General features: G+C 33.6%; 1 protein-coding gene across 14 annotated transcripts in view; it reads left to right on the forward strand.

Annotated features, from left to right (window-relative positions):
- Nucleotides 1-12,904, forward strand: part of R3HDM1 (R3H domain containing 1) — a 131,319-nt gene that overhangs the window by 12,766 nt on the left and 105,649 nt on the right. For 6 of the 14 annotated variants that reach the window (XM_082689284.1, XM_082689290.1, XM_082689291.1 and 3 more), the window contains exons 3-6: nucleotides 4,216-4,257; nucleotides 4,718-4,807; nucleotides 8,951-9,065; nucleotides 10,145-10,223. The exons of 3 other annotated variants lie outside the window; for them this stretch is intronic. In XM_082689284.1, the coding sequence (XP_082545410.1) occupies nucleotides 4,216-4,257; nucleotides 4,718-4,807; nucleotides 8,951-9,065; nucleotides 10,145-10,223 (326 nt within the window). The remainder of the gene's footprint in view (nucleotides 1-4,215; nucleotides 4,258-4,717; nucleotides 4,808-8,950; nucleotides 9,066-10,144; nucleotides 10,224-12,904) is intronic. 5 more of the 14 variants (XM_082689292.1, XM_082689293.1, XM_082689294.1 and 2 more) reach the window with 1 other exon arrangement.

Genomic DNA, 12,904 nt, shown 5'->3' on the forward strand with positions numbered 1-12,904 from the left:
CATATGCTAAGTGAAACAACCGGTCACAAAAGGCAAATACCATATGATTCCATTTAACAAGAAGTACTTCAAAGCGAACTTAAGACAGAAAAAGAATGGTGGTTGCCAGGGACTGTGGGGAGAGGAGAATGGGAGTTATATTTAATAGGTATAGAGTTTTAGTTTCACAAGATGAAAAGAGTTGTTGGGGATGTGGATGGTAGTGATAGTTGAACAAAGTTATGAATGTATTTAATACTACTGAACTGTATACTTAATTGTTAAGATGGTAAATTTGTGTGTATTTATTTTTCTGGTTTAAAAAATGGCAAAAAGTTAAACAGTGCTTTAAATAATAAGGTACATTTTTCTAATAATTGTTTTCCTATTAAAGTCAAATCTGGCTGCCAAATTGATACCAAAATATAAATCAAAGGTTATTTACTCTAATAAACAGAACTGATTTTCTCTGCTTTGTTCTTTTGTATGTATTATGTAATTTCAGTTCTTTGCTATTTGAAGTGAAATTATAACTGATTTTTATTGAATAATGCTACTTTGGCAGGTAATAGTAATCTTATGTAGTAGTGTATTAGTTTTCTGTTGCAACATAGCATATTACCATAAACTTAGATCCTTAAAAGAACATCCTCTTGTCAACTCACAGTTCTGTAGATTAGAAGCTAAATTGTGCTCAGCCAAGTTCTTTGTCTAGAGTTTCACAATGCCAAAAGGTGCTGGCCAGCCTGGGCCCTCATCTGAAGGCTTGGGAGAATAATTTACCTCCACGCTCATTCTAGTTGCTGGCATAATCTAGTTCCTTACAGCTAGCTCTAAGTCTGAGATCCACATTTCCTGACTGACTTCTCAGCCAAGGGCCACTCTGCTCCTAGAGCCTACCTACAGTCCTCCCCTGGCCTTTGCATCTTGGAAGCCAGCAATAATAATGTGTCATGACCTTCTCACCTTTGTTTCTGACTTGCCTTTCTGCTCTCAAAGTAAACTTTCAGCTTTTAAAGGGCTCTCCTGATTGTATCCGAACCAACTGAGCTATCTGTATCTTAACATCCATTTACTTGGGACTTTAATGACATCTATAAAACCTCCCTCACAGCCTGACTTAGTTTGGAGTTTGATTAAATAATGGGGGATGGGAATTTGGGGAGGCCATCTTTAGTATTCTGTCACAAGGAGTATTTGATCCACAAAACATTTTTATAGGGCTGATGTAAAGTGCACTTGATTTAGATTCTGAAGGTCTTGGGTTCTGCTTGACTCCTTAGGAATTCCGAACTTGGGCTGTTATGTTCTTGAGACTGGAAACTGTCTTACTCATCTGTGTAGCCCCAGTGCCTTGGCAGTGTCTTGTATGTAAGCAGGAACGCAGAATATATCAATTAAATGAAATCATACTAAGATAATTCTACATCTCTCTTTTCATCTTCATTGTCATCAGAGGTTCCTTCTGAATTAAAACTGAGCTGATGAATGCATATATAAGTCTATGAAAACTCTAAGTCATTACTATAGGAATAACATACAGTATCCTCACTTAATTTTTAAGTTAAATGTTATGACTAGTGAGCAGAAGTAGGACATTGGTCTTCTGACACACTAGATTCCTAACCTTTAATAACTATATATCTCTCTATATAGATATATATTTATATCTATATAGAGAGATATATAAATATATCTCTATATATTTATCTATATATCTATCTATATATATTTATAAATATATAGAGATGTATTTATAGATATATATTATATATTTATATAATATAATATAAATACATATCTCTCTCTCTCTCTCTATATATATATATATAAAGCATATATCTATATTTTTTTAGGTTTTACAAAACCCCTTTTTAAAATATGCCTTTTAATGAACTTATTCAAGAGCCTTTCAAACTAAGTACAAATAGGGGCGCCTGGGTGGCTCAGTGGGTTGAGCCGCTGCCTTCGGCTCAGGTTATGATCTCAGAGTCCTGGGATCGAGTCCCGCATCGGGCTCTCTGCTCAGCGGAGAGCCTGCTTCCCTCTCTCTCTCTCTGCCTGCCTCTCCATCTACTTGTGATTTCTCTCTGTCAAATAAAAAAAAAAAAAATCTTTAAAAAAAAAAAAAAAACTAAGTACAAATAGTATGACCTTTTATACAGATGAGAATAAACTAAAAAATTTGACCAGGGTCATCTACTAATAAGCAAAGCTAGAGATTAAATGCAGTCCTCCTGCATAGGAAATACTGCTTGTACTTGCAAGTTCCTCATCTCTTTTATTTTAAATAAAATATTTTTATTTTTATATCTTTATCTTTATTTTATCTTTATCTTTATTTTATCTTTATTTTAAAGTGTTTTGTCTTAGTCACTTTGCCAGCTCAAAAGAAAACAAGATCCTATCTGTACTTGTGGAAGTTTATGTTAATATTGTGTAACTGATATTAAACCTAAATGTTCTGTCCACCCTGTTGGTATAAAGATATTTTGAGCAGATTGTAAACAAGAAAAAAAAAAATCATGCTTTATTAGCAAAATAACCTAGTATGTTAATTTGCTCAAAATTTGATGTTTGGTTTTATGCACTTTGTCGCTATTAACATCCTTCTGTTTTCATACAGATTTCAATAAATGAGTAATTTTAGAAGCATTATTTTAGAGATATGTACTTGTCACAGTCAACATCTTGTTCTTCTAAAAAGAAGATTTTAAGATATCTTAAAAAATTTTTTTAAAGATTTTAAGATATTTTAATATCTTTATTTTAAAGTGTTTTAATAGGAGTTTTGTACCCTTTATACTTAGAATTTTAAGGTATGTCTGAGGATGGGAGTAAGTTACAAATTCTTTTTTCTTCTAATGCCTTGGAACTCAATTCAGTTTTCTGCATTTTCTAGTATTCATTTCTTGATTTTTCTCCCACTTTTTTGCCTTAAGCCCTCATTCCATTATGTAGCATAACTCTTTTAATTCTATTTTTAGACTATTAGAAATCCTCTCAATCAAATTAAAGGAAGTAAATGGGAACAGAGGTCAGTCCCGACATGTAGAAGCTCTCGTAGGGAGCACTGATATGTGCATCTGCATGCACTTACGTGCTGTTTTCTTCTCTGTAAGACATGAAAAATCACTTTCCTTTATTTTTTCTATTTTCCTTTTATTGTCGCTATTAAATTTGTAGTATGCATAATCCAGAGACAAAATCCCCCCAAATACAGTGCTGCTTATCTTTCAAGAACTTTAGGCACAAAATGGGGGACAGGACACATTGGTACTGCAGATTCTCATTTCTGTTGGTTTTACAGAAGGCTTTCTTGGATATTAGGATGAGGTGGTGGCTTTTTTTCATATGGGAAGCGTAGTAATCTAGGTATTAAGGACTTTTTTTTATCTGTTTCATGTTTGGTACCAAACTAGCTTCTTGGTTTTAATATGTGTGGATGATGGATACCTGTTTGGTATAGGGGTTTGAGTGGTAGATTGGAGGAGGTGGGAGGAAGTACAGGGTGTTTAAAACCTATCTGGCTGTATTTCACAGGCACTTCAGCTGCTTTCCCGAACCAAAGCCCAGTATCACAAACTAGAGCTGGTTGCCTCAGCAGGTGTCCCGCTCATGTGACTGATGATCTTACAGTCCTGCTGAATGAACCTGCACATTGTAACTCTGCTCTCTTTTCTTTGATTCTGCTTCATTGCCTTACCCTAGATCAGGCAAATAGGATTCCGTCACTAATAAACTGGTGAAAAGTGTTGAAAAGATGCCATAGATAGGTGGTTGTACTCTGACTCAATGTGCATTTGAAACATTCTTCTTAGTAAGTTTGGAACTTTTCTAAGCACAGCTACATAAAATGCCTCAGAGTTGTGTGTGTCTGTGTGTTCTTCCTAATCTTAGTTAAAGTGTAATGTGTTATAAAATAACTTACGAAGTGTATTTTATTTTGGTACTACCTAAGAAGTCACCTTGCAAGTTCCATTTAGTTCAGTTAACATGGAAATTCTGGCCATTTGCTGACTTAAAGAAAATACCAACCCACAGAATGATTTTAGAGAATCTTCCTCAAGTGTGCTTCTGGGAGGAATCAGTATTTTTTTTACTTAAAACCAACTTTGATTTCCTTATTTCCAATACTTTGTGCAGGTAGTTTCTCTGTGGTTTAGGATTATGAATTAAGCAACAATCTCTCTGTTTCAGTATGAAATTTAATACAAATCTTTCTTGTGTGTTCAGCGGCCATTGCAGTCATTTGGACAGACAGGAAAAAGGTCTAAGGTATAGTAAATATTTTGTGCTGGCATGCCAAGGGCCTTCCTTCATGCTTGATGAATCCTTGTTTTCATACAGCGCTGCATTCAGTTTAGTTTTGTCATATTTTGTTTGGGGCAGAAAGCTTATTTTGTTTTATTTGGGGTTTTTGCCTTGCCTAGTCGCTTTTGTGCATTGCTTCTATATCTTTAATGGTTCTCTGTAGAGAAAATGGCTTTCTTACCATTCTTTGGGTTTTGAAATTGAAATTAGTCCCATCCTTGCTATTGCTACAGTTTTTGAAACTGCAGTTATTGTTTTCACTCTTAACAGCATTTTATGATATTTAATGATATATTTAACTTGCACATTTCACCTACTTTTATACATGGCCGAAACTATAAAGAAACTTAAGAAACTCTAGGGGGCTTTTGGATATGCCCTAGATTTGTGAAATGTAGTGTTAATTTTAAATACTTTTCTTTAGTCAAGCTCAAAGTTAAAGCTAGTTCGGAGCCTTGCAGTGTGTGAAGAATCTCCACCACCCCCTACAGCAGAGATATCACAGGAGAACCAGGTAAAACAAAAACAAAAACAAAACACAAAAACAAAAAACAAAACAAGAAAATTGTTATTTAAAGACATGGTGCAGTAACCTGCTTCCTGGAGAATATTTTTTCATTAGGTTAAATAAAAGTTGTATATGCATGTGTGTGCATTATGTATGTGTTTTCATTTGTTTGTTTTATTTTTAATGAGTGAAACTGATTTCATAATCGGTGCCACTGAAGATACAAATGAAAAGGTGGAAAAACCTTGTTATTTCAATCTGAGGCTTAGTGCAGTAGCTTCCCTCTGGAAAAATGTAGGAACTACATACCTAACTGGGAATATGGCTGTAAAGGAATATATATTATTGAAAAGTTATAAAATATTAATGTAATACTTAGAGTGATTGTAATTGTGGTGAAATTTGCACTTTTGATTTTGGCTTTTATGAATTTGTTAAACACTTACTGCTTGTGTGTGATGAGGAAACGACCCAGACTTTGGCTTGATGTATTATTTTACTTATTAACCTGAATGCATGGTGAAGCCAGTTTTCTAGTTAGGTTGGCTGTAATAGTTTAATACTTCTAATATCTCTTCTGTCTGTGCTTGTAAAATATTGAACAAGTGAGGTTTAAGCAAATGGTTCAGTTTGCTTTTTGTATTTTCTTTAATGCTATAACTTCACTTTTCTCATCATCTCAGCTATGCCCTGATCTTCGTCTCGTGTTACCTTTGGATATTTATACATAAATGTTTTAGGACCCTCTTACCAGTGTCATCAAGTGTAATAACTTTGCCTGTTGATGGTGTGTTCTACTTCTTAAGGGTTTGAGCACTGACATCCCTTTATATCCCAATAATCCACTTTCAAAGAATTAAAGCAACTTCCTGGCTATTTAAGAAACTGTGACTAAAAAGAGGAAGGAAAAAATGGTTATGGCAGGTTGTACTTTTTGTTTTTTTTAAATAAGTGCCAGTTGTACATTTATTAATTCAAAAGACTTATACTTTACCTTGATTTAGAAGCTGATACCTCAAAACCCTCCTATACATATTGAAGATAGTTGTCACATATTTAGAACGTGTTGAGTTCTTTAAAAACACTTCACTTCTTTGTTTCCAAAATACAAGAAAAGGAAGTTTTTAAAAATAAATTATTTATTGTCAGTGAGTATATACAGATTCATTTCCTTTGAAATTTGTTCAAGTGTCAGGAACATGGGGTTCAAAATTTGCGATTTTTATTTAAAATTAAACTACATGGTTAGAAGACAGTTACATATTCTATAAAGTAGATACACTTCAGTAATAAAATAATGAATGAACTTTCTAACAAGAAGCTAAAATATAATCAAAATATTTTATTAAGAATTATTGCCTGGAGAACATTTTTAAATGTTAACCTTTGGCTTTTACATGGTTGTTGACAAGGCTGAAGAGTTATGATACACTTTGGAAGAAATCAATGAAATTTTTTTGAAATAGCAATTTTAAAAGTTATATTGTAAAAGTTAGAGTAAACACCTTGTACAAGGTGAAACAATGAATATTATAAGGTTTTTTGAAAATTCATTTCTTCATTCCGTTGTCCAATATGTTGCGTCATCTTAGCCTCATGGAATTAATCCAAGGATACTGAGAAAATGAGAAGGGTCGGGCATTCATAAGTCTGTTAATATGGAAAAAGTACATACTTTTTGAGAAAAAGTGTAATGTGATCTTAGGTTTTATTCAGTATATTTTAACCTGATCTGAAAAATATTAGAGGGAAAATTCTCACAGTACTACAAATATGTCTAGTGAAAATTTATAGGAGAAAAAATTAATATCAAGAGTGTATGTTGTATATTAATGTATATGTTATTGATCAGAGATAATTTTTGTGTTTATATAAAGTTCAAGGAGCTGAGTTTATAGCATGTGAATAATGAATAAGGTATTCATGCCAGAGTTCAGTATTCCACTTAATAGATTCTTTCTCAGTTTCTCTTGGATACAGTAATTCTTTTCTTTTCAGATAATAACCCATTATTATTCTCTTAATAAAAGATACTGCTTTTAGTAGAAATTTATCTTCTTCTAAGCCTTGAGTTAACTAAAGTGCACCTAAATGGGTATTAGAAAATGAACTATTTCTCATAAAATGTGGTAGTATCTAATTCTTGGCAGTAGAGACACTTTCCAACTGATAATGCCTGCTTCAGAATGTGATTTTTGAGGAATTAATCCGGAGTAAAACTCATTATTCAAAAGGTTGAGAGGCAATTAAAAGAGAGATGTCACTTGTGTCTGATGAGAGCTTATGAGAGGGAAGTGACCTCAATAACAGATGTCAATGACAGTGAAGAGTAAAGGAATTACCGCTTTCTCTGGAGATGTTGCTATCCTTCCAGTTATTTATAGTGAGAAGAGTTCATTTAAAAGCACTACTGAGTTTAAAATATGTCTCATTTATTTGCTACTAGAAACAAGGCCTCAGTGTATGAAGCCTACTGGATTTTTAAATACGGTTCATCTTGATAAAATAATTTAATATCTGTAATTAAAACGTAGGGCTTTGGGAAGGGAATTTAGAAATGAAATCTGATCGTGGAAGTTCCTTTTAGTGAAGGTCTAAATGTGAAATCTTTTCTTCCAACATGGATTTCATAGATTATTCTTGAGTTGGCGTAGAATGTGTAAATCAGGAAAACTTCTGTAATGTTCTACTTCTGAAACATAGTTTCATTTTTAAATATCTGTTTTACATTTAGGAACAGAATAAGGAAAGTAGATTAGAAAATGAGTCATTATGAGAAAAATGACTTACCAGTTGATAAAGATATGAAGTTGATTAATGTATGAAGTTTGGTAAGCAAAACAAAGGAGGGCATAAAGCCAAGTATTCATCATTCTAATAAAAATTGCCCATGCAGAGCTTTTGCCCTATATTCTAAGCACAAATTTGAACTGTGGTAGGATGAGAAGCAGAAGTAAAAGAAAGTAAACACAGCAGTCAGCAAATCTATAGGAAAAAATGCATACGTATATATATGAGATCTGGAATTCTGCCAAATACTATTTGAAAAAAAAATATGTGCCGGGGCAGGGACAGGTTAATAAAATTCTTGTGGCTATAAGCTCAACTACTGAAACTTATATCCCCTTTGATGTTGACTTATTAGACATATTTCCACCACAGCTATCACTCAAAAAAGTGAAGTAATTGTCTGATCAATGTTTTTCATCACTAAAGAATAGTATTATGTAGTCAACATATAGATCATACTTCTGTCGTTAGTAGAAATGGTCTGGAAGTTATTCTACATTTATAACTTCGCCTGAATAAACAGAGCTTTGTGACTTTTTCTTTTCTTTTCTTTTCCTTTTTTTTTTTTGCCCTCTTAGGCTATGTGAATTCGTTTACAATTACTTGTTTGGTTTCTGAAATTACATGTAATGACACTATTTTTGAAATGAAATGTAGAATTCCTTCTTCTTTTCAGTTTTATAGGATATGATTACTTCCCAATTAAATATTACATATCCAGAAGGAAAACAGTCTTATTTGAAACCTGTCTCAATCTTTGTGGTGATTGAAGGAAGAACAGTAATGTGTAAATCATAAATTAAAAATAATCAGTTGTGTGGATTTGGTTTTGGAAAGCTTTACTTATATATTTATATGGCAAGAGAATGGAGGAATATGAGATTATAATGGATACTGAAAAATTATTTTTTAGGTATTGGCTTGTCAATTGTTACTGTCGTCATGATTGATGATAATTATTATTCTTTTCTTTGGCCAGTGATAATTATTATTCTTTTGTTTGGCCGTGGCTTCTCCAGTACAAAAATAGGTTAAGAAGACCTTGCTTCTGATCCTCTAGAGGTTTCACAAGTAGCTCTTTTCTGAGTAATATGGAAAACTCTCTGAAGTAATTTAGAGGATATGTTTCAATTGATATATTCAACTCAAACATTAATTTTAACATATTCTATCAAGACTTAGATAAAAGTGATAAAAATATTAAGTTGTATTCCATTTTGAAAAATCTAGTTGAATAGCATAAAAATCTTTGTCCCTTTCCTCCTCTGTACAGTTTTGTGTTACTCAAAAAATAAAAATATGTGGTATTAACTAAATTGCTTTATATTTTCATTTATAACCGATTTTGCCTTCCAACAGGAGAAAATTCAGATCCAGTTAACACAATCATTTGAAAAAGAGGAGAAGCCCTCAAAAGATGAAGCAGAAAAAGAAAAAGCCAGTGATAAGTTGCCCAGAAAAATGTTATCAAGAGGTTTGCAATTTATTTCTGTGTTTTCAAACAAAATTTTAATTTTAACATCAATAATGCCATCCTTTACCCCCAGAAAAATTAAAAATAGTATATCTGCAGTAAAAATGCTAACAGAACAGACCGAAGGGGTGATAGAATATTTGCTAATCTGGGCAAAATGACATAACACAAATCTGGACATTAGTAAGATGCTTCAGCCAAAAAACTGCAACATAGGCCAGAATCACTGAGGCAGGTAACTGTTCTTGACCTCTTATTGGTCTCTCATAATGAAATACTGGAATCACTGTAATTTGCATACTTGATTCCACTAAAAATAATATTGCTCTTTAATTCTTTATGATACAACGAGCTGATGCCAAAATATTCTGTATCCAGTAAGAATATTCTTGGAAACCCAGAATGTTTATCTTTCATAATCAGTTTCAAGGAACTCCACCATCATCTGGCATTGCAAGTTAATAAAAATTTCTTTGATTTATAAACTCAGTTACATTGGCCAGTGTTATAAATAACACAAGTATATTACATTTAGGGGGAAGAATGTAAATGTGCAAAACTATGCATGCATAGTCTGGAAAACTATTTTGAAAGCAAGCCTTTGATGATAGACCTGATCAAATCTAACTGAATATTCTTTCAGAAGTAGAATTTCTACCTACCTCCAAATTATTGTCTCTACTTATATTCGTAACTGAACTAAGCTGTCTTAATTTGCACTAAATTTCGATGATTATTTAACTCATTCTAATTTTTCACTCAAGGAGACATTTTTAGTCATGAGAATTGTGTGTATATAAAAGGGTCTTAAAAAGAATTTAGAGTAAACTGACACATGTGAGAAAAAATTTTAAGAACATGCTTGTATATGCAGTTACATAAATCTATGTCATGTTTATTTTATGGGAGTAGAAAGCTTGTGGTCATCAGAGTTCACCATAAATTCCCTTTTCCTAATTTGTCAGCTTTTTTTCCCGTGTGGGGCATCTCATTTTATTAAGATATGCATCATGTGTGAAAGAGAAAGGGATTTGTTTTCAAACAGCTTTATACTGGGTTTTTGTGTTGTTGTTTTTTAGATTCCAGTCAAGAATACACTGATTCAACTGGCATAGATCTACATGAATTTTTAGTAAATACATTAAAAAACAATCCCAGGTAAAAATTAAATTTATAAGGTTTACATTGCTTAGAGTACCATAATTTTGCTATGTTTGTTTTCATTACAGAGTTAGAATGTTAGAATAAGATTGCAGTGTTTGAAGTACACCAGAAACATTTTAGTTCCTTAGGGCTAAGATGTTGGTCTACTATATGCACATGTATAAATAGTTCTTTGCATTATTCATGTCCCATGATATAAAAATAATTCATCCTTTTTATAGGAATTTTTGGAAATACAGAATCACCAAGATATTTTGGCTCTTAATTGAGGTAGAGAGGTAATCATGAATCATGGAAAAGAAGAAGAGAAAACTTCCCTCATAATAATACTCTCAACCACATAAGAGCTTGGTGTATCCATTTATAGTGAGTTTTTGAATATAGCTAAAGGCAGAATTTTTGTTCCTTCTTACATATTAACTTTCAACTCATAGATTTTTAAGGTACTTATGTGGGTCACTGTGAAATCATTTGTGTTGCCAGGGTACTAATGAATAGACTCTAACTTTCTGGTGGGTCATTGACCCCTTTGTGGCATTCTCCCCACAAAAAGTCTTATCTACAAAAAAATCTAACAAACACGTTCATCGGGTAGAAGATTCCAAGGTTGAGAACCCCTCCTCCGGATGTTAGCTTCCCAAAGTGATAGTTCTTTAACATACACTAAAATGAAAATAAAACAGTTTCTTTGGGTATATGCACAAGGAAGAGAACAGGAATAACTCTCTTTATTCTCCCTGAGATTTATGTCATGATTTAACATAAGCTTTATTTTCATTCAAGATTTATTGTAGTCAGCATCATCTTGGTTTTCTATTTTACATTTAACATAAATGCCAAAAAGAGAACCACCAAAATGAAAAGTGGTCTCCTTGTAAAAAGGGCTGAACGAGTACCTAGTACGGAGTGAGAAGGAAGACAAGTCTACGTGACTTATTTTTTTTCTTCAGTTCAAGTTTATTTCTCAGTGGTCACAATAGAAGAATTAATTCCTTAGTTCATTGAACGGGCATTTACTGAGCATCTGTCATGTTCTAAACATTGTGCTAAAAACATTGTAGATAAAAAGAAGATACAGTCTCTACCCTAAAGTATTCACCATCTCTGAGCTGGAAAAAGAAACATGATATATAATTAAAATAGAATTGATATGTGGGGAGCCTGCTTCTGCCTGTCCCTCTGCCGGCTGCTCTGAATGCTTGTGCCCTTGCTCTCTCTCTCTCATCTTTGTCAAATAAATAAATAAAATCTTTTTTAAAAAATTAAATAGAATTGATGTAAAAGAGGTTTTTGAGTTTTATAAAAATCCAAGGAGGAGGCCTCAACCTCTTTTTGAAAGGTTATGGGAAGGCTTCACTGAAAATATATGCCTGAGCTGAGTCTTGAATTCACAGTGCTTTAAATAGAAGCTATCTATATGGAGAAATGAGAAAAGCATTCTAGATAGATACATGTGCATTGACAAGACACGGTAGTATACTTCCTCTCTCACACACTAGTGTGTGAGGTTGTACATTCTGACTCCAGCATGGAGGCATGTGGCAAGTAATTTTAGAAAGTGATGGGGAAGGTGTTGGTTGGGTATGAAAAAAACCATTTCTATGAATGGTTGGGCATCAAAACAACCCATTTCTATTTGTCCTTGACCTAAGATTGTACAAGCATTCTGGGGTGGTGAGTGTGGAGTGCTACTAGGACGGCAGGGATGCCAAAAAGATCTTTAAGATAGTAATGAACAGTGAAAAACAGTCTTCCTTAAAACGCCAATAGCGTACCATTTAAGAAGTATTGAATATGACATGATAAGTTGAGAAATAATTAATGGATTTTGAATAGAGCAATGACATAATCAGTCGTGCATTTTAGAAAGATTACTTTGGCACTGAGGGGCCAATACCATAAACAAGGATCGTGGCTAGGAGATTATAGGGAAGAATAGAGAGGGAAGGACATGTTTGAAAATATTTAGGAAGTACCATAGTGATGGTGTGATATAGTAGAACAGAATATATTCTTGGTTTCTGGCTAGGCTGATAGTCCCATTAACTGAGAAAGTGAGTAAGGAACAGGCTTGAATGGAATAGGGCATGTTCTGATATAAATAAGTATAGTTTGAGGTGCCTGTTGGAAAACTCAGGAGATAAGATCTGTCCAAAATTAAAGAGCTCTGGTTTTCAAGTAAATGAGCCTGAATCAAGTAATAGATTCGGAGTCACTACTAGAAACAAAGCTTGAGGATGATGTGTTTGCTCTGAGAGATGGAGTAAATGACAAGGACAAAATTCTGTGGAAAGACAGCATAGAAAATGTAGATAGACTAAGTCTTAAAAGTGGAACAATTATGAGACCATTTGTGTTGGTTAGCTGGGGCAGGGGGTGGTGGCCTAGATGGCTCAGTCAGTTTAGCATCTGACTCTTGAATTCTGTTCAAGTCATGATCTCAAGGTCATGAGATTGAGCACCTCATAGGGCTCCGCACTGGGTATGGAGCCTGCTTGAGATTCCCTCTCTCTCATTCTTTCACCCTCTCCTGTCATTCCCTCTCCCTGGCTCCACTTTACCTTCTCTTTCTCAAAACAAAACAAAAAAACGGGGTAGCCCCAGGGGTCAGAAGCCAGGAGCTGTTTCATGAAAGATAAAATAACACAGGGATCTGCTCATTAGGTTGAGAAATT

This window comes from Mustela nivalis, assembly GCF_964662115.1.
Source record: "Mustela nivalis genome assembly, chromosome: 11".
Lineage (NCBI taxonomy): Eukaryota > Metazoa > Chordata > Mammalia > Carnivora > Mustelidae > Mustela > Mustela nivalis.